The following is a 27,204-nucleotide window of genomic DNA, read 5'->3' as shown; positions in this document are numbered from 1 at the left end:
CTGACAATCCCTATTTTTTCCCCTCGTCGCAGATTCCTTCAATTCTTCTGGCTTGGCCAGTGCTACAAATTTTTCCCTCTGCTGTTCGGTCTATGCTTCACCCCTTGGTTTTTCACCAAGGTTATGCATCCAGTACTCCAATGGCTCAGGGAGAAAGGAGTTCATCTGATTGTTTATCTGGACAGCATACTCATCATGGCCCAACAAAAAAACAGATAGTTCTTCTCCATCTTTCTTGGACAATTCAGCTCCTTCAGCATTAGGATTTGCATAAACAGTGAAAAATCTCATCTGATTCCTATCCAAAACATAGATTTTCATTGCTTTCAGATACATTCTGTTTCAGCTAACTCAACTCCTGTTGACAAAGAGACTAGCCATCTAGAAGGAGTCGAAGAAAGCATTGTCTGTTCCTTCGATTTCATTGAGGGTACTTGCCCATCAGGTAGGCCTCCTAGCTTCTTCCATTCAGGCCATATTTCCGGGCCCCTTACATTATCAGGCCCTACAATGTCTGAAAATTCTTCATCTTCACAGGGGTCTATCTTATTTGGAACAGATTTGTCTGTCTCAGGAGGCCAGAGTGGAAATCTATTGGTGGTTGACTCATATGGATGCTTGGAACGGGAGTGTGATTTTTGCCTCGGTTCCTGAGCTGATCATAGAGTCGCACGCTAGCAGATGTGGCTGGGGTACGAGATGTGGACAGGTGGAGACAGGGTGGCAGATGATCCTCAGAGGAACTAGAATATCATAGCAGTTGCCTGGAACTTCTGGCTGGTTTGTTTACAGTGAAAACACTTTCTCCTCACAGGGTGAAATGCTGATTTCTTTTGAAGATAGACAACATTTCTGCAGTGAGATATATCAAAAAGTTGGGTGGTACCCATTCACGACTTTTGGCAGAGATAGCCAAGGATTTCTGGCTTTTCTGCCTCAGCCTGATTTCCGTACAGCAGAATATGTTCTGGACAAGGAAACTATTGTGGCGGATTGGAACTTGTGATTTCTTCGAGATTCCAGCAACTGGAGAATTCACCCTCGTGTTTTTCAGTTTCTGAATCATCTCTGGGGTCCCTGCTTAATGGACCTCTTTGCATCACGTCTGAACAGTAATCTTCTGCAGTTTTACAGCTGGAGACCAGACCCCCTGGCGGTGAGCTCAGATGCTTTTCTGCAGTCCTGGATGGGAGATCAGAAGTATGCATTGCCCCCATTTTTATTGATTCACAGAGTTATTTCCCAAGTTTGCCAACAGTCAGCAGATATTATCATAGTAACCCCACATTCGAAGGCACAATCATGGTTCCCTGTAGTGATAGCTCTGTGTTGTGCCCCTCCGATTCACATCATATCATCCCCAGACCTTCTGTTAGATCCGATGGGGTTCCCTCATCCACTAATTCAGAAGGGACAGTTGTCCCTCATGGCATGGAGACTCTCAGGGGATTTGAACAAGTCTCGGATCTTTCGGACCACACTAGGCTCCTTCTCTCTCAATCCTTGGCCCCTAGTACGCATAAATGATATGCCTCAGTCTGGAAACGATGGATTGATTGCTGCAATCAATCATGTGTGGATCCCATGAGGAACCACAGTGCAAATAATAACCAATTTTCTATCCCACTTAGCCTCTCAAGGTTTAGCATATAGAACGGTTACTATCTTACGCTCTGCCATATCAGCAGAACATCTTAAGATAAGTGGTAAACCAGTGGGTGAACCCCCCATGATATGTAAACTTTTATGGGGTGTACACATGGTAAGACCTCCTCTTCCCAAATACTCCACCCTTTGGGATGTTAATGTGGTACTAACATTTTTGCAATCTTGGCCTGCTAATGAAGATCTTTCCAGAAAGCAATTACCGGCAAACTGACACTCCTTTGTTTAATTTCTTGTCGAAGGGTGTCTGTTGTAAGGCTCTAGATATTGCAGGTAGAGTATTTACTTCCACTAGAGTCTCTTTCCATCTTCCAAACTTACAAAATCAAATTCAAAATGTATCAGTTAGCTAAATTTGGTTGATAATTCAAAATGTGTGTTGTTAATTGTATTAGAGTTTATGAAGAATTAACTTGTGAGTTTCATAGAAAGCAAGCTGGTCAACTGTTGATTTTGCTGCAAAAGCCTTGTGGTCCTTTTTTTTCTGCTACTTTAGCGCGTTGGGTCATATGGACTTTGGGAGAGCCTGGCATCAATACTTCTGTTTGTAGGGCTCACATCGGGCACTAATTAGGTTGAATCAATCAATCAATCAATGCTTGGTCCCTGCTCCACACAGAGGAACAAAAATGATGCCATGCCTGCCTTGACAAATTAAGAGGTTCTAAATAAGAGTGCCATGCAAACCAACAAATGGTGAGCGACAGGTGGAATCCAAGCCCTTTACTGTACACAAGAGTCCTGCAAGCGATACGCATGCGCTAGCGCATGCACTCGCAGGTTTGACCCTAAAAACACACACCCGTACGCACACAAATGTTTCTCACTTCCGTGGGTGAGAAGCTCATCCTGTCAACAATTTAAATTAGCATTCTGAAATGTAAACGTCTTGTTTATTCAATTATAAATTTAGGAATAAAAGAACTACTCGGTGGATGACCTCGGAAATGTGAGAGCTCTACGTTCGGTGCCCCCTAGGTACAGAAATTGAGACTTTAATATGCAAACTAGAAAGGCCCCGTAGAAACACAATAAACAAACTAGCTACTCCATCCATATTTTGCAGGTGTGCGACTAATCTCAGGGAAGCACGACGATAAATGAATTGAACGATGAAATAATTCCCTATGTAAAATGGCTGCCAAATTAGACTAAGCGGTACAACGTCCATTTGTTTTAAGCAACCATGCCGGCGTGTTTAAAGTCGGACTGCTTACTTGCAACGATAAACTTGGAAATCGTAACTTAAACGTCTCAAATTAGAAAACGTTATTGAATAATACTAGTAAATTAAATAAATTATTTAAATATATTTCAACTTGACGAGCTATAGTAGACTTTTAAAATATATGACATTGATTCATTTATTATATTTAAATAACTATATAAAGGAGCCTAGTTTCGTATAACTTCTGTTAAGCAGAAGGGCAAGGTTTGCATTGTACATGTGTCATATCTTTTAACTGCTAATGTGCAACTCCTACGGTGCGTCTTTTATTTCCATGTCCACTTCCGGCACGGCTAGTGCGTCGCCCGCGCCGCACCGGATCTTTGCTCTGTAGCGTGTGTGAGATTGTCCCTAGCAAAACCTTATTGCCGGCAGTTGAAGCGGGGAAACGGACAAAGAGAAGCCGCCGGTTTCAGCTCGGCCACGGAGAGAGGAGGGAGAAGCGGCGCCGCGAACTGGGTGAGGAGAGAAAGAGGGGGCAGGGGGAGGCGGAATGCGCGTGTGCGAAAAGACCATGGCAGATTGGACTCATCAGTATTCTAAAGAAATGTGTGTAGGTGAATATGGAGCGAAAGCCCCGTGTCGTAATCTCCAATCCCCAGTATTGTTATGGGTCCGCTCCTTCTCGCCCTAGATGTAACCGCTAAACTATGACTCACGAACGCCCTACCCACGACTGTGTTGCTCAGATCGTCACAACCGTCGTATTGTGACAAGCTTAACCACGACCTTTACTTCAAACCGACTTAAAAAGCACATTTAGGTAATCTGGATTGAGTGTATGGTGCTTTAAGAAGATAGTCTGTGGCATCAAATCACTGCATGGATGGGACGAAAAGAGGGTGAGAAGGCAGGACAAGGAGGAGAGGTGAACACTGCAATGGGATCGAGTAAGGAGTTTCGGGAACTGAATTAACCCACCCCCTCCCCCCCACCACCACCAAAATGGCCGCATCGTGCAGGTTGTTGCATTGAGTTCCTTTCCATGAGATGCGACTTGGGCAGCAGAGGTTTTGCACCCATAATAGGTACCATGCTAACTTCAGTTCTGGAATTTTCGGGAGAAATGCACCTTCACCCTTTCGGATGAAGACGTATTTACTATTCTAACCCCAGTCCAGGTGTAGTGTGATAAAATATGTTCACGTGCTTAACTAAAGATTAGTACCACTCCCTGCTCTGTTTCATTTTTAAATTCCCTATGCATCGCCCTATCTGATATCTTTGCCTTAGGGTCAACAAACACAGGGAAGAGTTGTATGGGACTGGACTTTGTTTCATGGTCTCGATTATTTCCCTCTAGGCCCAGGCTTTCTGAATGATACATATGTGAAAGTTTGAGGAAGAAACGTCTTCAAGGGTGCAGATGACCAGTCCTTGGCACTCATCAAGTTTGAGGTTCTCTGGAGGATGTACTTATATATATGATAGATTTCACTGACGAGTAAATAATTCAGACTATCATTCCTTGGGCAAGGTGCTAGGCTGAATTACCTTTTTGCCACTTTCAAATCTGAGAACAAAATATACGACCGAAGAGTTTTAGGACCCATACAGTGAAAGCTGAGAATGTCTGCAGTTTTCAGAACACGTTGGGAGCAGTACTGCTGGCAGTGGTAAGACAAATACATCTGGATTCATGGTCTTAGATGCCGAAAGCTTTTTCTTTCTTTCTTTTGACCAGAGATATCCAAGGTTGGCTTACCTGTCAGCCATACTGGCTCCTTATACCTGTGAATGTTTGATTCAAACCCTGTCGAGCAACCTGCAAATTTTCTGAACAGTGCAGGCATCACCAGGAGGTCCTCAGTGGGTGAACTCAAGGTGGGCCTCGTCCCTGGAGGGCCTGGGAACCATGCTGACACCGTTGACCCACTTCAGTTTGGGCTAGGAGGCACAGGTGCAGCAGTGCTATCTGCTGTTGAGTTCTGGCAGTCTGGGGTCCTCTTGGTTCTTCTTGGGATGCTGCGAGATGCAGGAGAGTAGCTAGCTTCACTGTTCCACTTGAGTTCCTGGTTCTGGGGTGAAGACTGCCTGTCAACCAGGCTTTTGGAGTAAAAAGCGGCTGTAGACAAGGCATTTTAGGCATGATTATCGAACTCAGAAGGCAGGCTTGCAGGATTGGCGCAGAGGCTGGTCTTCAGCTCTCGATTTTGCAGCTCTTCGTTGTTCTTCTTTCAGGTCAACATGATATGATTTTCTGGTGCCAGGTGCTCCAGTAACTACTGAATTTAGGTGTTTTAGGAGAGTGTAGGGTAGTAACCAATAGGTTACTTACCCCAGGGGGGGTCACTACGCCTACATATATGATCACATCCTCTGGGAAGTGGGCATACCCTGCACCAGATTTCCTAGTTGTGCCATCACCATGATGGCATACTTTTACATTTTGTGTCCATATTGGGCAGCTCTCCTTAGGGGTGAAACACCACCTAGGGAGGGACATGCCTGTCTGACTGCTACACATTTTTCCACCTGTCCAGATGCCAAATGGTCCGTGGATCAGGGAATTCAGCATCTCCTTTGAGGGAATCCAGATATGCATAACAAGGGTGGTGGGTTCTTTAAAGCCCCTACCTTGAAATTTAGATGTGCATATCATCCTATTGTGAGGGGTGCGTTAACACCCCTGCCTAAGCAGGCTTGGGGGTTAGAAACGTGTTAGTAGGTGGCAGACTGGTTTAGACTAGTCGGCCAGTACACTGGCAGTTGGTAGGTTTTCAGAGGGGAACCTCTAAGGTGCCCTCTAAGTGCATGTATTAATAAATCAATCACTGAAATCAGCTAGAGTTTATTAATACAAGATGTTTGATACTAAACCATCCCTAGTTTCAATGAAGCCATCATTTAGCTGGGGAGCTCATACTGACCTGTGTCCAGCACGCATACTTAAAATTGCTTTCCTGGTCACTGTATCTAGGAATTGACAGACATAGCCGGGGCACATCTGCTCTTGTAGATATGTCCACACATGCAATATAATGCACCCTGCCTTAGGGATGGAGGGCCTGCTGGGGTGACTTCCATGTATTGCATGGAGTGTTCGGGCGTGGTACACAGGCTCAATGTCACGTTGTGTTTTCACTTTTAGCTGCACCAAGACACACAGTCTGCAATGGCAGTCTGCGCAAGCCAGGTGAGGGGTCCCTGAGGATGGCATAATACATGCTGTAGCCCTGGGGGAACCCTCTTTGGTACTCAGGCCCTAGGTATCTGGAGTATCATTTACTGGAGACTCACAGGGGTGCCCAAGATATTGCCAATTGGGGAGCAATTTTACAGTTTTAGGGAGAGACCTCTAGCACTAGGTACCTTGTTAGCAGGAACCCAGTGCACTTTTTGTCAAAATAGCATTGCATAGCAGGCAAAAAGTAGGGGTGGCCATGTCAAAAAGGGACATTTTACTACATCCATGTATAATGCCATGGGTGATTGTCATATATAAGACTCTTAGGTTTGCCAAGGATTCATGCACAAATTATTTCATCTAGTGCCAAGCTCTCCGTAGGCTAGTTGGCGTTTGGGGCTCTACTACTGTCCTTGGTATATTAGAGGAGGGTCATGTGCTTGGTTTCCACATCATGCCTCATTTTGTATCCCTTGCCCTTTTCCAATTTCTGTGTTTGCTTGTGGCGTTTCATGATAAAGACCGGGCACCTTTTGTGTGTGCACATGCCATAGTACCTCTGAATCTAGACAGTGAAGTTTGCACTCTTTTCCTCTGCGCATTTTGCTGTGATGGCAAATCGCTGAATCAGTACTTCTCCACTTACACTTTACTCCCTTGTCATTTGAAGTACATTGAAAAAGCCGCGCAGTTGATCAAAGCAACCAGCGTTTCAGTATAGAATAAAGGCTGGCAGGTGTGATTTGAGGCTTGAAGTATCAAGCGTTGGTGGTAGGGATATTCAGTATGCTAGATTGTGGGAACGAGAAGATCATCGACAACAACTGACCCGCTTCCTGGAGGATAACAACATGCTGGATATCTCCCAATCCGGATTCTGTAGGAAACAAAGCACCGAGACCGCCCTCATCACCGCAACCAACGACATCAGGACCATGCTCGACAAAGGTGAAACCGCTGCCCTCGTCCTTCTGGACCTCTTGGCTGCCTTCCACACCGTTTGCCACCTCACCCTCCACACTCGCCTCTACGACGCAGAGATCTGCCACAAGGCCCTGGACTGGATCACATCCTTCCTCTCTGGCAGAACTCCGAGAGTCCGCCTCCCTCCCTTCCTGAAGCCACCAAGACCATCTGTGGCGTTCCCCAAGGATCCTCTCTCAGCCCAACCCTTTTTAACATCTACATGGCACCGCTCGCCAACATTGTCTGATCCCACACCCTGACAACACCCAGCTGATCCTCTCACTCACCAAGGACACCGCCACCGCCAAAACTAACCTCCACGACGGACTGCATGCCATCACCAACTGGATGGAGACGAGTCACATTTTGGGAAATCACCCCCCCATCAACTCATGGACACTTGGTGACTAAATATTTATTTATCTGCAGAATAAGTTAACATATGGAATAGACTATTATTATTTATTTATAACGATTTCGAGTCTTTTTTTTTTTTTTTTTTTTTTTTTTTTGCTTAATCGTATAGACATCAATTTGTCTATGCACATTTATACCTTTATCATGTAAAGGTGTGATTATAGTTACAACTTAATTTGTCATGATCCAAAAAATAAATGCATGTAAACAGGTAAGAAAAAAGGTGAATACAGTCTTGCGAACTTCATGACAGGAGTACCTTACTCCTCTACAGTGGATATTTAAAGAGTTTCTTGTGGCCTGCTAGTCGAAGGGTGGAAAAAATGAATTGAAGGTATGTGAAAGAATTAGTTATTTAGGGCCATGGTATTTGATACGTTGTGAACTACATTTGGAGATGGTCTTAGGTGTTCTACATTTTAATTCTTTCATTTTTCAGTGCTTTACTATTTCCTGACTGGTGATAGTGGCAGTCACAATTGACGTGCTCAAAGCAAAACCCTGCACCCAATGAAAGATTTTCCTGAATTCACGTTGCATTCTTAATTACATTACTACACATTCACTGTTAAAACTGCAATAATTTAGCACAGTGAGGAAGTTCTAGATTGGTATGAGCCTTATGTAACTAATAGCCTCTTCTGTTGGTTTTAAAATTGAGACCATGAATATACTTGCAATGTAACACAGGCGTAAATGCATGCTGTTAGGTTGAGCACCATTGGGTGTTATGCTTAAACTCACGTCTTGGTGTACAAAAAGGGTTGCTTAATGTTGTGAAATGCAAATCTGAGTACACAGTTAGTGCAGATGTGAGTCAAAAGTATACAGTTAAATTGTAGGCTCCATGTATAAGCAATCTCAAAGACATCGACTATGCTAAATATGTGTCACCTATGCTGATTAAGCTCCTCTGTAATTGGTGAATGTATACAAACCCAGTACTAGAGGTTGTGGTGGGCATTCTTTGTCTCACCATTTTGTTGCAGAGCTCCCACAACCATGTCTCTGTGGTGATCCTTCGCTTTCTTTTCAAGGCATGGAGACTCATATGAAGCTTGTGGTATGTAGGAGTTAGAACCTGGATAATGCAACCTAGAGTGCAGTACTCGTTTTACAATCCGCGGTCCACTAGCTGTATGCCTCACATTTCTTTGTGGCACTAAGGTACACAGCACATAGCTTCACCATACCAGTTGTGTTGCTGCAAAATTCCTGAGAAAAACATCTTGCAAATGAATGTTCTTTATTTATATGGGGATTTTAAAAAAAATGTGTATTACGTAGCAGCGATCTGCACTAGGTAGTTATAGTTAGGACCATGGTTCTATAGAAAACAATTTTTGACTTGCCTATATCTTTGGCACCGCCTGACGAATTTCCAGAAAATATTCACACAAAAATTGTTCAGGTGATTCTTGTTGTACATGGAAAGTTTCATGGTGATCTGTCAAGCGAGGCCTGAGAAAAGGGGTGAGGGTGAAAAAAAGTTGTGTTCCCCATGTTAATTCCCATAGGACCCTTGAGTCATGTCCACAGCCTGGTCCACCGGGTGGGATTACATCAGATTTGGCAGAAATCTATCTTTCAGTACGCAGATTATACTTTTGGTTATTTGGAGTACACATGTTAAGTAGTTTTTGAGAAATTTAAGGAAATCCAAAATTGTATATCTTTGGTCATGACAACTTTGCGAATAATGACGAGCTTGTGCAGGGAAACTTGCAGCTCTGGTTGGCTGCCAACACTCCAGGAAGTGTTGGCAGCCATCTTGGGACTCCAGAGGAAAACAAATTAAGAAAAGGGGGGGGGGGGGCAGGATATAGACACCCTGGCCACTTAGCTCTGCCCTCCCCCACTAAAAAGCGCTTTTCCCTCATTATAATTTTTTTTTGCCACGATTAGCAGCAGATCCACAAATCAGGGGGGGGGGGGGGGCACAGGATCCTGTGCTCTTTTTTTTTTTTTTTTTTTTTTTTTTACTTTTTTAAAATATAAATAGAGCCCCTGAGTGGGCCAGGTCCCAGGGACATTAATTTATATATGATGGGGGGGTGCCTGCAGCCCCTAGCACCCCCTGTTATTCCCCCCTGGACAACTATTTTCCTGGGGCTTTGAAAACATGAAATGCAGGGGGCTAGTCCTGTGCCTCCCCCTGCAACCCTGCGGACCACCACCTTCCTGTGGAATATAAAAAAAATGGGGTGGGGGTCCGTATCAGACCCCCTGTGGACCACCACCTCCCCGGGGCAGATGTGGAGGGGGAAAAAAGTCAAACACCTCTCCCTTCATCAGAGCGGAGATGTAGGCAGACAGAGGAAACATCTTTTGAGTTACTATATCTCGTGCCCTAAGGACACTGTAACTCATGCCCTCACCATGAACTGCTAATTACCCCAGATATTACAGCACACATGACAACTTCTACAATGTCATTAAAAATATAAAGGAAACATTAACAGTCAGATTATTCAGTAAAAAAAAATAAAGTATGCATGGTGAGGGTGCACGTTATAGTTACTTTAATGATCTCTAACTGTAACTGTAACTGCTGAATTTCGACGTGTTTGTACGAGTACATTCAGAACTTAGCTATAACGTCACTAACTATGGAACTTCACCTGAGAATAGAAGCTTCTAAGTAAGGGTTAAGGGAATAAAAACCCAATTTTGGCAGGGTGCCCCTTTGGTTAGGTTTTCCCAGGAAATATTGCTTATGTTCCCCATTGATGAGTGATGCCTGTTCTCCACCCCCCTTTTTTTTTTTTTAAGCGCTCTCTGATGGTTAGCAGTAGTTTGCCCTCAGTTTGGTCAGAACCTAGACATTAATATTTGCAGGAGGATGCATGCATGATTCTTCATGTCTGTTTTTACAGCCCCAAGGAGACCTGGGTGAAAACCATGAGGTCTCGCTAATTGAATAGAGTAGAAAAATTATGACATCCTATTAACTGTTTTGTGCATTAAAAGTCAAGTGGTAAGTTCCATATTACAGATGTGCAGAAATCCCCCAGTTTTGCGATAATGCAGCATTCAAATATGTTAATGTGTCAGTGACGTTTGCTCTGTAGCAGGGGTGGAAGGCTTCTGTATGGCTATACACTTGATTGTATGCATTTAGCTTTAATTCATGGTCGAAAGGAGGTGGCTGGCAAGGTTTTCCTTTTGTGCCCTATTAGATGCTGTATCAATGTAGGGGCCGCTTTGCTTTGGATCAAAATAGGAATCTATCCTTTTGTTTGATTGATTCAATGGAAAGAGATCAGGCTGGTAATGGCAAGACATTAGCTATGTACGTGGAAGTCTAGCGTGCTGGCGTTGTGCGTGGAACCCATGGGAAGCCGTCACCTCCAAGTACGTTTTGAGGTTATGTTGGGAAAAAAGATCCTATGGTGTGTAATATGAGCATCTCTCTGGAACAAAGAGTGCACTTGTTTTTCACCGCACAAGAAATAGAATAGTTTTAAACCTGTTCAGCGATGGCTGTCTGCATTATTTGAACTTATTTTTTATGTTGAGAAAACAGTTTAAAACCAAAGGAATTGCCCTATTTCACAAGTAGCTGGACATATTGTTAGGTAAGCACAATTGTTTAATCAGCCAAACCAATCAGTTATCCGATTCATACTGTCGAAAAGTTCTGGAAACATCCACTTGGTGTTCTCTGGTCTTTTTTTTCGAATGATGAATCTGCCATTTCGGTTTCCGATCTCTTAGCCATTAATTTACAACGCATATGGATTTCGAATATTTCTCTTTGTACTTCAAGTACGCAGTCTTTTTTCCTTGGCAAAATTAATTGCCAGTGGTGAAATCTTAAAGTGGAAACCTGGGTCTGCTCTATCAGGAATTAATAGAGAAAGAGAGAAAAAATCAAATAACTTTCTGTAGTCACTGTCGAGGGTCAGCAGTCCAGCTTAGTGGAGCCAGGGGGTCATTGGCATTTGGAGTTTGCTATGCAGACAGGGAGCAGTCACTTGAGCCATAAGTCTGTGATTTTAAAGGTAGCTACGTAATGTATTTTTATGTAGTGCTCAACTGCAATTAATAGGGCCTTTACCACGTTTCTTTGCAGTCAAGAGTTTGCCCAGGTATGTTCAACAAGGGGGGCTGTCTGCTGATACCCCCTGCCTAAGTGTGTTGTATTGCAATGGGGTATGAATCATTTGACTCTCGGACTACCTGGTGGCTTTCAATTGTTCCATCCGCGTGGCGTCTCGGTGGACAGGGTGTGATTGTATATAAAATAAACTTTTGTGTTAATTCATTGAAATCATTACAGGTAAACTTAGGAGTGGCCTTAAGGTTACCATACATACAAAGTCTTAGTGTAGTGTCTGTGCGCATGAGCGTCTGAGGTTGATGGCATTCATGTGAGTGTTTACATTCATTCTAAAAACAACAAGCAGTTTGGTTGGTGATCTCTGTAATTAGAATACCGGTTTTAAGTTGTTGGCTAGGTGATCTGTGGCCTTTGTTCAAGGCGGGCCTATCCTGCTCAAGTACCTCCTTACATTTTCACATCTCTCTCAATGCCTGTACCGGTATCTAGTTATCCAGTTATCCTTCTCAGGAACACGTCGGTTTCCTAAAATAAAGGTGAGATTTCGTAAGGCCTTTTGGCAGACAGTCGGTTTTTGTGGGCAAACTCTGGTCTGTGATTGTGTTGTCTTGAAGCTGGATCAGAGAGGTGGGGGGGGGAGTAAAGCACTGGTCAACTATAAGTGAACAAATGGCCTTGTGCTCCTGTCTGCGGGTTACTGTCTTGGTGCAAGTTTGTTCTCAGACCTCTGTCCTGGCTGAACTGCAGGGACTGGACTGCTTTCAGACTCCCGAATGGTGATTTATGTTGCAGGCACAGGGGTATTTGTTGCCTCATCGTACCAGTGAATACATTTTTCTTTGGAATCTCGATTTATATTTTTTAGAGCCTGGACATGTAGGCTGAGTGCCAGCTGCCTATCCCTCTGTGGCGTGGGGGTTCTGGAAAAATATGGATATGGGGGTCTTTAGATACGTGACAATGATAGGCTGGGAAGAGATGAACCCTAGCAGCCATCTTGTCTCACTCGTAGCGTAAGCTTCAAGTGAGTCCAAAGAGACAGGTTTGAGCGCAGCGGCTAAATCTGCATACGTCTCACTGCCTCCACCTATACTCTTCTTATGCTCCCTCTCCCCGCGTTGGTGAATCTTGGCATATGTTCACTACAGAAAAACCCACAGGTTTGTTTTTGGGGCCTGTTCGAATTTTATTTTGGGCCTTACCCTCATTTGTTCGCGAGGAAGCTATTGGGTACAGTTTTTAAATCTTGAGGCTAGCACTTCCCAACATGCTGTTGCCCTCCCTCTCTCTCCGATAAGCGCCAACTTTTCGCTGCTAAGCTGAAGTGAAACATGGGTACTACATCTACTGTTGTATTGGGGCAGCGACTTCGTAGTAAGGCTGTTGTGCTTTCAAGGCTGGTGTGCCGGTACTTATTTTAGGGTGCTGTTCTATTATCGTGGCGGTCGCTGTTCTCGTCCGTAGACTCCTATATTTTTAATCCGAATACCGCCGCTTCTGGGTAGTCTTGTGTGCAGTTTTACACAGCGAGAACTCTGCCCAAGATCGGGTGATTTATTTATTAGGCTCCGTGAGATTGAGTGATTAGTCCAGAATCAAAGGATACGGAGCTGTGGTCGGGACTCGAACCCGGTTCCTCAGGTCCGAAGGCGGCAGAGCTGGTATCGGTTCTTGGGCAGCTCCGGACCCTCTGGAGTAGTTAGCTACCCTGTTTCGGCACTGACGGGCCATGCTCCAGCTGGAGAGGTGTCGGGCGCCCTTTACATGTGTGCATTCACGTCACTCGCAGAACACACAGCCACCTGCACGCGGCATGGATCCGGAGCCCGTCCGTGTGCCTCCCCGCTCTTTCCACATTACGCGGAGCGATGCTCCCCCCTCGGAACCGAGACTGCCGCGTGAAACCCCCACTCAAGATGGCCGCCGCCCGTCACTGTAGCTCCGCCCTGCGCCCGAGTCCCGACGAGGAAACGAGAGCAAAGCTGTGAATGGAAACCGAAAGTGAGCGGGGGCTGAGCGGGTGCCCGGGCCTCTTGCCGTGCCGTACTCCATGCAGCCGGGCAGGCGCCTGCACTTGGCCTAAGACGTCTCCCGGGCCAGGCACCGCCACCCGATGACTCCCACAGCGCGAACATCTGTGCACCGGACCCCCGCCGCCCCACGGAAGCCGTGGCCCAGCACCAGCCTCCCGCCGACCCACCCGGCCAAGGTGCGTGGCTGACATCCGCTCGGGGGAACCGGGGACCGAGCGCAGCTTGGCGTTGGCCAGGACAAGCCCCAACTCAGAAGCAGAGAGGAACACCGGGGCTTAGATTCCAGCGCCCAGAGGCGCCACCCCCGACTCTCATGACGCCGCCCCTCATTGTAAGAACTCAGCAGGTAACAGCCGCGAGGCATTGGGGTGGGCGGGAAGTAAAGTACGAATACAGAAGGTAAAATATGTCTTAATAAAATAACGACAGTAAATATATCCTATATTCAGTGCTTGGTTTTTTGCTGGGTCTTCAGTCCTCACCCCGGGAACCTTCGTTATGCTGGTATCTTAAGTTTAGCTTAACCCTCCATCCCCACATGACCCGCAATATTCATCCCTCAGTCTACAGCCGCGGTTCTTCACCTTTTGACTGCTGTGGGTCCCCACTTGGTCACTATTGGAAGCCCCGGCCTCCAGCCAAAGCATTTTCTTATGATTCAACCTTAAATACTCGAAACCACAAAAACAAGTATATACCAAGCAGATACACAAGTTTTACACTATTTTCTATAATTCACACAAAAAATACAAACATCGAAACTGTAATCGGTTTGTAGGAGCCCATCTTTTTTTTTTTTTTAATGTCAGAAAAACAAATCAATACCTTTTGTCTCCTACTAACCATTTTTATTTTTTTTATTTTATTTTTTTACCTCCTTGTGCAGCCTCACTTTTTGTTGTTATAAATTGTCTAAACAGGCACAGACACTCTGAGATGAAGTCGGGGATCCCTGTGTTCTGCAAATCATGGGTTAAGAACCATCCTGCTGCCACTTCTGCTGGTATTTTAGCTACATTGCAGGCATTTGGCAATCTGAATTGAAAGTATCAGCTTACCCTTCTCGCAGTTTGTGACCCGGGGCATGATACATTTTCTCCTCTTTTCACTCCCTATTTTTTACACACCACTTTGCTGCCTAAATTGGATGCCCATATAAACACATGAATCTAACTTTTAAGGGTTGTATAAAAATACACAAAATAGGAATGAATGCTTTAATGAATATCAGCCTCTAGTAATCACTCGTGCTACATTCCAGACTATTTTTTTCAGTTCACTTTGATACTCTATACTAAGAACCTGCTATATGCAAATCAATTTTGGACCTGCTACAATAGGAACAGTTCAGCCCTGTAGGAAGTTGGCTCTGTATGTACTATTTCAAAGTAAGCAGTGAGAAGCACCTCCATCCAGTACAGGCTTTGTTACTAGCCACAGAGTGACAAAGGCACTTCCCCCATGTAGCCAGCAACATGTCTTGTTTGTGGCAGGCTGGCAAAACTAGTTAGCCCACACTGGAAGTCGGGTATGCTTTCAGGGGGTCTCTAAGATGCCCTCTGGGTGTATTTCACAATAAAGTGTACACTGGCATCAGTGTGCATTTATTGTGCTGAGAAGTTTGATACCAGACTTCCCAGTTTTCAGTGGCTACCCTGCACTTACAATGCCTAAGGTTTTGCTTAGACACTGTAGGGGCATAGTGCTCATGCACCTATGCCCTCACATATGGTATAGTGCACCCTGCCTTAGGGCTGTAAGGCCTGCTAGAGGGGTGACTTATCTATGCCATAGGCAGTGTGAGGTTGGCATGGCACCCTGAGGGGAGTGCCATGTTGACTGTCATTTTCTCCCCACCAGCACACACAAGCTTGCAAGCAGTGTGTGCTGAGTGAGGGGTCCCCAGGGTGGCATAAGACATGCTGCAGCCCTTAGAGACCTTCCCTGGCATCAGGGCCCTTGGTACCAGGGGTACCAGTTACAAAGGAACTTACCTGGATGCCAGAGTGTGCCAATTGTGAAAACAAAGGTACAGTTTTAGGGAAAGAACACTGGTGCTGGGGCCTGGTTAGCAGGCCTTAGCACACTTTCAAATCATAACTTGGCATCAGCAAAGGCAAAAAGTCAGGGGGTAACCATGCCAAGGAGGCATTTCCTTACAAGCCTGAACTGCCAGGGTAGGCCCCCATTAGACAGGGAGACCACCAACCAGAGATGAGTTTCTGGAGTAGGCCGCACCTGGCATTTTGGGGCGTACTGTTCCCATGATGAGCAAAAGTCAGTTCCGATTTGCATAAAGTAGGGGTGCCTCCGTAGTGGCAGAATGGCCGAAAAACTTAGATTTAGGTTACCTAGAATGGTTAGAATATTTGCGAGCATTCCTTCCAACAATGTTAGTGCGTTTAATGTAAAATAACCACAAACATTCTCCGTTATATTGGTTCCTTTCAATTTTTCAAATCTTTACTTTATCACACTAAGCATTGTGGCCTGACCAGATTTACATTCAGCCACATTGATTTTCATATACCACCATGTCTGTCCTATCATCTGGATTGCCTTGGGAAATACCTTTGTTTAATTGTCTTTTGTATGGCGGTTTAACATTTCATCCTAATATAATACACTTTCTTGTATGCCCATATAATACAGTTTATTTGTAAAGCACCAACTCTGGGCAAAAAAAAAAACCTTTTTCAACGCACTGATCAAAAGTGTGTTTTGAGATCAGTTAGTCAGGGTTGTTAATTTTGGTTTATTACATTGCTCTTCAACTTACCATGAGGTGATGGATCAAACATAGTTTTGAAAAGCACTGAAAACAAATTTGTGTGGACCACAAGTGTCTTCATCAGATTGTGTGAGAGGCAAGGGGTTGTATATGTATGTGTCGGGAAAGGAGCACAAACTTTTTTTTTGGTCTGGCTTAACAGGCGAAGCTGTCCCTAGACAGTTATGTGAGCACCACTAGAGAGTAGCTTTGCATCAGCCCACTTGCTGGGAGCAAGGGATATGTTTGGTTGGGCAGAGGTCGTGTGCTTCGTCAAAAAAGTGCTTGCCTTCCACACCGCTGTTATTTTGTTTTATTTATCCATTAGTCTAGCATGAACGTTTAGGGGCATACACATGACATTGGAACGCTAGTAGCATGTCTTGGATAGCTAGATAACTTATGTTGTTCTTCTCAGGCAGCAGCACAGATGGGAGGAGGGTAGCCATTAACCTACATGGATTTTTAGGTCTGGCTTGACGGGGCATTTTTTTACTCAACCTTATAACCTACACCCATTTTATTCTACATTTCTTTGCTTCCACACACATAAATATGCTCTTTACTTGTAATGCTTCACATTACCATACAACATTCCTTCGAAGCCGGTGTTCAGTACCTTGGGTTTGAATTTTGTAGAATAGTTTTTTCCTCCCACCTGTATGTGGTTCTAGAACACGTGGTTGTGAGATCAGAATAATCGAGTGGTCTTCTCTATAAGATAGGACTTTGTTCCACGCAGAAGGAGGTAAAATCAATGTGAATCGCTTTTTAAGAGTGTGGAGGGTACATTCATGAAAGTAATTAAAACCAGCAGTTGCAATAGGTTTCACGTTTTACAGGATTGTTTTAGATTTTAACTGTTTCCTGCCTTACTGCTTTCTTACAAATGTACTTGCTTACAAGTCGCATGCATTGCCCCTCTTACATTGGGGGCATGTTCACTCTCCTGGTCATGGTTGCAGCTCCTTTCGCGCATTACAGCCCGAGAAGAGTAGGAGAAGAACAGGGACTTTAATGTGATATCCCTACAATTGACAAGCCTCAAATTGAGCAGAGATTCCTGGAATGGAATATTGACCCTTAGGAACGAGAAAGAGAACAAAAAAAAAATACAAAACAAGCTTCTAAACACTGTAAGTAAATTCCGTCGTAAAATCACATTATTCCACGTACATCAGTAATGGCATTTGAAACAGAATTTGATTAAAAACCTGAATACTCGATGGGGTGTGTGACACATTTACTTCGTTGGGTCTTCTAAAGATGAAATCCAAAGAAAGAGATACAGTTTAAATCTGTCACACGCTTAATCGCTGCTCAATGGGTTGCTTTGCTATGAGCTCGTTGGAGTGAAAGATGTGTGATTGGTGTCGAAGATGTATCTCCGCTCTAGTGGTTTGCTTTACTATGAGCAAAGGGCCAGGGTGAAACGTTTCTTGCTTTACTTTCTACACTGCTGCAATAAGGTTGGGAATGAGGGGATGCCGCTTGCTCTGTCAGTGTGAAAGAGGCCATGGTGCACTCGAGATGCTTTTTATGTTCGGAACAAAGGCATTTGTCAGTTACTGTTCTCTTTTTTTCTGAAGCACAGGTAAGTCATCAAAATGCCATGACTGACGTTATCACCAAATTGTTTTCCTGTTGGCTAATACTGAATGAGGTTGATCCTCTCTACATAGCTAGTGTGTGAAGAGTGCAGCCACACAGCCCACTGTAAATATGCTATTTGAATGGCATTCCAGCAGAAAAATTAATGAACGAGGCTGACTGAAAACCACCTGCATGTAGTAAAACTGGAATGTGATGTATTTATTTTTGAGATAACATGTGTGGCGACACAGCTAAAGTGGTCTCTACTCCAGGCCTAAAAAGAGCTTCTGAGACACATGGGCAATCTTGTACAGTTTATTTTTATCTGTCTTTTTTTTTTTTCTCATATAGAACCTTGTACCTGGTCAGGTATTTAAGTGCTTTACAGAAAACCAAACCACTTCTGTGAGCACACTGGGATGGAGAAAGAAATGGGGTATATGGAGTGGGGCGGAGATAGTGGAGCTGGAACAAAGGCATCAACAGTAGCAAAACAGCTGAATCGATGTAACATGAATGGGGTTGGAGACGTTCGCTAGATGAGCAAGGCCAGCGAAAATGGGGACTGTTCTATGTGGAATGCTCTGGAGTTTTGTTACTCTTTGTTGATGTCTAGGGGCTTAGTTCAAAAGCTGGATGCTGCTCCTGAGGAGGATTGCTTAGGCAGTAAAGAGGACTGGAGGGGGTTTCTAGTGTTAAGGGCTTGTTTCCTGGGAGATGCTTCCAGATAGTATTAGAAGATAAGTGGGCTTTAAAATTTGTAGTTGGTGCATACTATCTTGAACTTGATCTAGGCTTCCAGTGGGAGCCAGTGGAGGTCTATAGTGACATTATGGCCATTTGTTTCCCCTCTTTGTGGAGTAAAAGATGGCTTCAAGCAGGGCTAATATTGATGTGGGAATGCCTGTTAGAAGGGGGTGCCCTGTGTCTGCTTGAAATGATCAGGCCGTGGACTTCAAATCTTAATTGATTGGAGGATATTGGGTATTTAGTTTTCTTATGTTGGAGGAGGTACAAGTTTCCACATTGTGCCATTTTGTTCAGTGAAAAAGAAGTCCAGAGTAGAGCCAAGGGATTTGACTATTTTGCTCTGTGCTGGGTTGAGCCCCAACATGGTTAGTTCAGTGACTAGGGTTGGACCAGTTTTGGTGTGGGCCTTCTCCCCTCCAGGACCCTGTAGTTTCCCTTCCTACCCCTGCACTGGCAAGGAAACTTCTGTTGGCTCATGCTTGGTGGGAGCATTTTTAGGTCGAGTGCAAGCGCTTTGACCCGTTGTAAGTATTGTGGGCTTTTAACTACACCCATCGCTTTCACTCGTTTGTGGGCTTGCTTTTCAAAAATCCCTTGATGTAATTGGTAATTGCTTTACGTTTGTCCCGCCGTGGGGCAGTTATGTTAACGCCTTGCAGACTGACTCTGTTGCATGGATAATTGCATGATTGCTGATATACTTCAGCGTGGGTGAACTTTTTTTTCTTTTTTTTTTCTTTCGTCTCTCCTCTTGGTGCTTCATGGCAGCCATGGCCCTCACTGCGCGAAAAGTGCAAACTCCATCTGCGGTATTTGAGCGCTAGTCACATTGTTCATCCTGTTACCTAATCAGTAATTTCTTTTGGCTCTCCCCTTCCCGCTCCATATCTTTCACAAAAACACTTATTATTGATAAACGCTTCACTTAAAAACAAAAAAACGAAACGGGCTCTCCCGGCACAGCAGTAGAGCCAATACTACAATATTCACTGCGCTCGAGAAAAGTCTCCCCATAATGCTTTGCAGGGCATTCTTCTCCAAAACATTTCTCAAGTCCTAACTCAGTGTGGTCCTAAGACAATGGGGCCACAACCAAAACAGTCAATATGACACACACTTTCTGTTTAGGTTAGTGGCGACCCCGAAATAATAACCCCTCCTACCATTCAGTCCATTTTTAAGCTCTGTTATGGCTGGAACTTATATTTTACAGCTTGAAGTAGTTTGTTCTCTAAGGGCTGTAGTATTGCAGTACGCCTGCTAGGGCTGAAAATGTATAAGGCATTACGCCCTCTAGGGGCTAAATATGTGGATGCACTACCTTACTTTGTGCCAATCTATTTTTATGTGGTTATGCACTCTAGGGGCTAATTATATAGTTACATGATCATGTTTCTTACAAATGCTATTTTTATTGTGGTGTCCTCTAGGGGCTGCTCTGAGCATTACAGTCCGCATACTACAATATTTGCTTCACTTGGTTGTCCCATAATGCTTTGGAGGGAATTCTTTTACAAAACCTCTTTTCTCATAACTCAGCCTGTGGTGGTCCCAAGCCAGTGGGGCCACCACCAAAATGTTCAGCATGAGACATTCTTTCTGTTGAGGTCATCTTTGGATCCCACACTAGGTTATTGGGGACCCCAAAATAATAACCTCTCCCCATTGTGTCGTTTATTTTTTAATTTTTTTAACCTCTCGTTGCTGGAACTTTTGTTTTACAGCTGAGAGTAGTTTGTGTTTTTAGGGTCTTGTTTGTAATTAATTGCAGTAGGCCTGCTGGCCCTGAAAATGTGCAATACACTACGCCCCCTGAGGCCTAAATATATGGTTATATTGCAGTGCTTTGTCATTTTCTTTTCACATGGTTATGCCCTTTAGTGGCTAACTATATGCTAACATGACCATGTTTCTTACGAATGCTGTTTTCATTGTGGTGTTCTCTAGGGGCTGTTCTGAGCATTATAGTCTAATGCCGTACGTTTATTTGTGAGAAAGGTGTTTATTGGGTTTATAAGATGATTGTATATGTTTTATTAATCTCTCCTAATTGCAGTTATGACCATGATTCAGGCCAAATTATCATCCATATTACACTGTGACTGTTAGAAAACTATTGATATGTTTGGGTGACCCTTGTAGTTTATTTCTCTTTTTACTTCTTCATGGCTGTCTTGTTTTGGGAATTGTGTTAGCTGGCCAGAAACTATGGTGGGGTAGTGAAAGTGGTATTCTGTTGGAATGAGCATGGCAAATTTAAATTAGGATGTTAAACTAACATTTTAATTTTTGGTTGCAGATAGAGGAAGAAAGTAAATGGAAAAGACTTAGTTATATACAGGACCACTGGAGTTATGTGTCAGGAAAAGACCAAATTATGAGGCAGGGTTGACCTATTGATGTGGCAAGAAAAGTCCAGTTACGAATTTACAATGCCAGTAGCTCTAACCCAAGCAAATGGGAGACCCATTGCATTGCAAATGCTTGCTTAATCTCTCCCCAGATGGGACAAAAGGCAATTTCTGCGCCAAGCTGGCGGGAGCTTTAAAAAAAGCAGTGCTGGCTCCCGTAGCATGAGCGGGGGCCCCGGGTAATGGGGTCCCCAGGGTCAAAATAGGACTGTGGTGCGGGGGCCACAGGGCACTCTCCCCTTTAGAGGGGAAAAAAAAAACAGCCCTGGGGAATGTGTCCCCCATGGCCTAATTAGGCTTGGGTGGGGGACGCAGCCCCCCCCCCCCCCCCCTTAAAAAATAAATTTGGCCTTGAGGGATAGGGTCCTCAGGGCCTAATGAGGCTTCGGTAAAAAGGGGCTGTGGGCACCACTGACCCCCTCCCTTTAAACAAAAAAAGCCCAGGGGGTTGGGGTTCCCAAGGCTCAGCAAAGGAGGGGGAAATGAGGCTGAGAGTGGGGGTACACAGCTTCTCACCCCTTTTATTAAAGCAGAAAAAAAGTTCAGGGGGATGTGGTCCCTAAGGTCTTAAGAAACTTGGGGATGGGCACGCAGCCCCTCCCCTTTAAAATAGATATGCCCCTATCGAGATGTGGTTCCCGGGGCCTGAACAGGCTCAGGGAGGGGGCCACAAAGCCCCTCTCCCTCTTTTTAGTGTTGTTGTTGTTATTACTATTATTATTATTATTATTATTACTATTATTATATTTGGCACTGGGGGATGGGATCCATAGGGCCTAATAAGGCTCTGAGATAAGGTATGGCCCCAGGGGATGCGGTCCCCCAGGGCCTATAAAGGCTCAGGGTGGGGACCCGCACACCCACTTCCCTTTCATTTATATTTTGGGCCCAGGGAATGGTTCGGGAGTGGGGGCAACACGTCCCCTTCACTGCTGGGCTGTATTTGGCCCGAGGGAGGGGGCATCCTCACCATCAACAATGATAACAAATAGAATATTACATTGTATTCCCGCATTTATTTATTCCATGTTTCTTTTTTCTTTAAGGTGCATTAGTCATAATCAAAGGCATTTAATGGTTACTAGATCACAGGGCGTTAATTCAGCCCTCACAAACAAAATCAGAAATCTTAGCCGTGTGTGTATAACCCCAGTTGTCTTCTTTTGTAAAGCGATCTAGAATGTAATCTTAGACAATCAGCATTGTTTTCGCAAATTAGTTAAAGCTGCAATGTGATAATATGATTCTTACACTGTAGTAAATGTTTTCATGCCATGGCTCTAAAAATAATGTTGTCCAAAACGCAATGTTTAGAGCACTTGCACCAATAAAAACATTTACACATCTATTACTATAGTGCAATGATCAAATTTGAGTCTATTCCCACAGTGTTGTACGAGAGACATGAGAAAATACTTCTCATTGCCCCTCAAATTGATGTAACAGTTACTTTGCACAGGGAAACAACTCTCCTAGTAGTCGCCTGTCTCTTAAGTGTTATTTTTTTTTATCACTCCTGCACAAGTATAACTCCTTGCATCCTGACTTTGGTAAAATATATTTGTGAGAATAAATATATATTGGAAAATTAAACCATATGTGCAGAAGAGCTGAGTATGATTTTGTCTTTAATATCTTTTTGTTGAGCGAGTGAGGCAAGGGTCATCAAGCCTCATTAGAAGACTGCACCCCTAGTGAATCATGGCTTCCAACAATGGGAAAAAATGGCATTTTACACTCTTCACATCTGCATATATACTATAGTGAGGTAGCTTAGAGTAAAAAAAACACCAGTATTGTGCATAATGTGATACTAATATGGCACAATGTTAGGTAGTCATATGAACATTGATTTTTGCTATAGACCCCAAAAATCTGAGCCCCCCCTCCTTTTAGGCGTGTGATGTCATAGTACAAAATGGCCACTGCAAGAGCCAGTAAATGATCCTAAATGTAATATTACTGTTCACATAATTGTAATGTTTTCTTAGCCAAGGATTTAAAAAAAGTTCCAATTTAATTAGCTCACATTACACTACGATAAGTATGTACGCATAACTTGCTCACCCCTCCTTACCTTTTCAATATCTAAAGATAGAAATTTCAAACAAAAATCATGGTTCATCAAAAAATGTCTAGTTTATGTTAGTATTTTAGGCGCCCTTGGGCCCCTTATACAGGGTGTACCAAAAGTCTGTTAGAAAATTTTAAATGATACCCTGCATAGTTTTGCTATATTTTTTGTTATAATATAGCAGTACATTTTGTAACATTAAAACTTTTTTTTTAATAATTGAAAAAAGAATGAAGATACAAACGGTATTATTAGTGTTTGTAATTATTAGTCAATGTATTTTTTTTTTTTAAGGGTACAATTTGGTCAGTCAACTAAAACGTGTCCTCCCGATTGCATTGTCCATCACAAACACAGACTAGTACATGGAAGAGACAATTGTTTACATTTAGAAGCATATGTACTAATTGTTTTACGTCCACACTTAACAAGTTCCTTTCAGTATTTTGAAGCATCAGGCAGAAGTGACCACAGAGGTTCATAACCAGAATCCTCCATTTGCCATCCCCCCCCCTCAGATGGAACAAGTATAAGAGAGGATACACATTGCACACTGAGTCCGCACATAGCTCACTCTCTTGCCGCTGCTCTCTTTCTGTGCTGTAAAAGAGCAGCTTAGCTTGATTGTACATTGATCTTCATTTTGTAGAAAAGTCGCCTGTGTTTTTTTTTTTTTTTTGGTATCTTTTTTGGTATCTTTGTTAAACCCTTTCCACAATAGCGTAAACCAACACCTCGGCTATTTTTACTTTCTTTTTCAGAGACCCTTCTATGTAATGGTCAAATACTATTCCAACTTGTTTTGATTTGTTAAGTATGTTCATTACATAAGGCTGGAATATATATATATATATATATATATATGTGCTGTAGTCTTAAATAGTGTACATTGTCTGTTTTTAAGAAATGGATTATTGCCAATCCATCCATGATAACACAACTTGCAGTGTCTGGAACATTATTCATGTTATCTACAGCACCATTAAGCTTTTCCAAACAAGAGATGCCAGACTTTGTCCCTTTTCTCAGCAATACTCCCTCAGAAAGTGAAGGGGGATAATCAAGATATTCATGGGCAAAAAAAAATCCTTTAAACTGTCTTCTCTATCTTGGCAAGCACTCATACACTCTAGTGAAAAGTGAGCCGTCCCTTTTTAGGATGGATACTTTGAGGTTCACTGATTTTGGGACTATCTTATGAAATAAACATAGCTTGTTTCTAGGAATAGGTTCAAAAATAGATGTTTCGCAGCATATCGGGCGTTCTCAAACAAACATTCCATATTGAGTTCTTTCCATGTCATCAGCAATGCACACAGATTTATTTGCATTATCACTCATGTTTAAGTTGGATGCAACATTCATAAGATTTTTGCCAATACCACAGACATAATGATTTCGGTTATGCGAAAACATGTGTAAGTTCCTTAACGTCACTTAAAAACAGTTTTGCGAGAGACACTGTCTTCATGGTGAGCACAGTTATTTTCGTTTTCACTGAATCCCATGTCTTCATTGAATTGTCCCAGTTAGTTGGCAACTATAGGTCCAGACACCATCCATTTCATCAATGCACTAGGATTATTAAGAATGCCAACTGCCTCACCATCTGATTTGTATAGCCTTGTTACACTGCTCATGCATCTGTTATGAGATATGCAGGGATACGGTTTACCACTTTTACAAACAATAAAATATCCTTTCGAAAATTCTTCATAAACATCTGCAATTCTTGTTTTTAGCTCGACAAACGTTTTAGTGAACACTGGCATAGAGAGTGTGGTCCATAGCAAACATCCCAGGGCAGGTCATTTGCAGGGTTACAATAAACTTCTCAAAATTTGCTGATTGAATGGTATCCAGAAATAGGAATGCCAGTAATTTGAGCTGAAGTGTAATATACCAATATTTGAAGTGTACAGAATCTGCAACTCTTCGTGTAATCCATTCTTTAGTGGATATTTGACCATCAGTAGATCCATCATAACCCTTCAAAAGTATATACAGTGAAGCAACACTAAGTATATGCAGCGGGATCGTTTTACATGAGACCCTTTTAGACATTGTCCAACTTTACCTTCACTGGTAACATAGGCTTCAACTAAAATATCGGCACAGCCACTACCTTCAAGCCAGTCTCCTAAAACTGCAAAGAATGGCATTTCAATGTGTAATGCTCCAGTCATGACTACCATTTTGTCTTTCCCCATACAATTCATGTAAGTAACCACTGTAATTGTTTAGCTGTTGCATAGACTAGCTGATCACGTCACCACAGGAGTCTAATTAGGATTAATTTGTGGCCAGTGTACGCTTTAGTATATCAAGCAGTGGCGTACCGTAGAAGGAAAATTTGACTCATTAAATAAAGATAGCAATACACTACGGATTTTTGTGACAGAACCACTTCTGTTGGATTGGAGAGCAGCCCAACAGTTGTGGCTTGAATTGGTTACATTATGGAGATCAAGAGTGAATCATCGTCAGCCATTCGCCTGTCTTAGGTTCATTATGAATAGGAGGAGGCTGAAAGACATTGATATTACTTACAGGTACATTTGGCTGTTTTTTTGTTGTTGTACATGGTAACTGCAAATACCACTCTGTTAGGGATGAGGTACATTGGTCCTCTCATTTTCTTTAATTTTTAAGAAAGGTGATATACACTGCAAATGTGATTTCCTCTGTATGAGCGATATGGCTGTTCCGTGGAATAACTGAGTGGATGAAGATGACGAGTAATTGTGTTCAATATTCTCTATTACTACACAAGTGAAAATAGAGAGTTGAAGGCCTGTTGGACACACAACCCTGTCATTGCAGAATTGCTTACTTTGTTTGTTCGTTATTGTTGCTGATACTTCTCAAATACGCTCATATGACCGGCATACGCCCAATTTGTGCAGTTTGTCAACTGATTCCTGTTTTCGAGTTTTAGCATGCACCATCACTCCAATAAAAAGAGGTAGTGGAGTTTCATTATCTTTTTTTCTGGCATATGTTTTCTTTAGTATTTGCCTTACTGGTATGATAAGAACAAGTTGTGAGACTGAAAAAGCTGCACTCCTTCTCATTTACTGTGCTGTCACATAATCATTAGTATTTGATTTAGCTAGCAGTCCCAACTTCTTCTGACTTTTCTTAGCGATTTTGCTCATACTGTCCTCTTAATACATCTACTTCAAGTGGAACCATTCCTTTTCAAATAATAGCAACTGCATTGGCCAAGCAGACCCCATCCTGAAGAGCATTTTGTTTACAGATACTATATATATATTGTCTCCCATAAAGTATTTTGCGCATTAGAAGAAGTTCAGCTATCAGTTCTGATGTGAATGCAGGAATCTTTTCTTTTAATTGGGTACATGTTTCTTACAAATTATATTTTTATTGTTGTGTCCTTTAGGGGCTGGTCTGAGCATCAGTCAGCATACTACAATATGTGCAGCACTCAGTCGTCCCATAATGCTTTGCAGGGCATTCTTTTACCAACATTTTTGCTTAAACTCAGCCTGTGGTGGTTCTAGTGTTAGATAAAGTAAAGACTGGCGATACTTAAGAATTTTTAAGTATGTCTTTGAGAGAGTTTATAATTTCGCCTAATACCATGCCATAGATTGTCAATTTGTTACCTTTGTTTTTTTTCTTTGTTCTGTATTCTCTGCAGCCAGTTATAAAAACTAACCAGACTTTGTGGTGCTTCGGTCACAAAAATATCACCACCTCTTAACTAGGGGAGTACTTTTGAGTCACTTAATGCAACTGCAGCATCTCAAACTCGATTACTCAATTGTGTGTGCACAGTTATAAGCGCTGCATCTGACTGTCACAGAAGAAACACATATCTTTCAATTCACCAACTATAAATGAAGCACATGTACACCTTGAAGTGCTCTTTTGAAAACTGCCTTGAACTAGGTTAGGTTTCTTTGATAACCTTGCAAGTTAGTTTGTCAAACTTATTTCTGCATGTTTTATGGAATTTTCCACAGTTTTCATTTAACTGTTGTTTAACTACATCATGACTTTTTAACAACTTTGTCTTGATTGATAAGAAGTCCTTTTATTTCGTCAAAAGCTAGCAGAGCCTCAAGCAAACGTTTTTAC

At 43.0% G+C, this 27,204-nt stretch overlaps 1 protein-coding gene across 5 annotated transcripts in view; it reads left to right on the top strand.

Moving 5' to 3' along the window:
* The first annotated feature begins 3,182 nt into the window (after positions 1-3,182).
* Positions 3,183-27,204, top strand: part of ADAR (adenosine deaminase RNA specific) — a 240,196-nt gene continuing 216,174 nt past the window's right edge. For 2 of the 5 annotated variants that reach the window (XM_069218214.1, XM_069218212.1), the window contains exon 1: positions 3,183-3,352. Coding sequence is in view for 3 of the 5 variants with exons in the window: in XM_069218209.1 (XP_069074310.1) it covers positions 13,813-13,845 (33 nt within the window). In the remaining 2 variants the exon portion in view is untranslated. Of the gene's footprint in view, positions 3,353-12,470; positions 13,846-27,204 lie in introns of those variants that run through there. The other 3 variants (XM_069218209.1, XM_069218210.1, XM_069218211.1) reach the window with 3 other exon arrangements.

The sequence above is a fragment of the Pleurodeles waltl genome, chromosome 12 (assembly GCF_031143425.1).
Source record: "Pleurodeles waltl isolate 20211129_DDA chromosome 12, aPleWal1.hap1.20221129, whole genome shotgun sequence".
Classification (NCBI taxonomy): Eukaryota; Metazoa; Chordata; class Amphibia; order Caudata; family Salamandridae; genus Pleurodeles; species Pleurodeles waltl.
The sequence above is the reverse complement of the archived record's forward strand: the minus strand, read 5'-3'. Positions and strand labels throughout refer to the sequence as shown.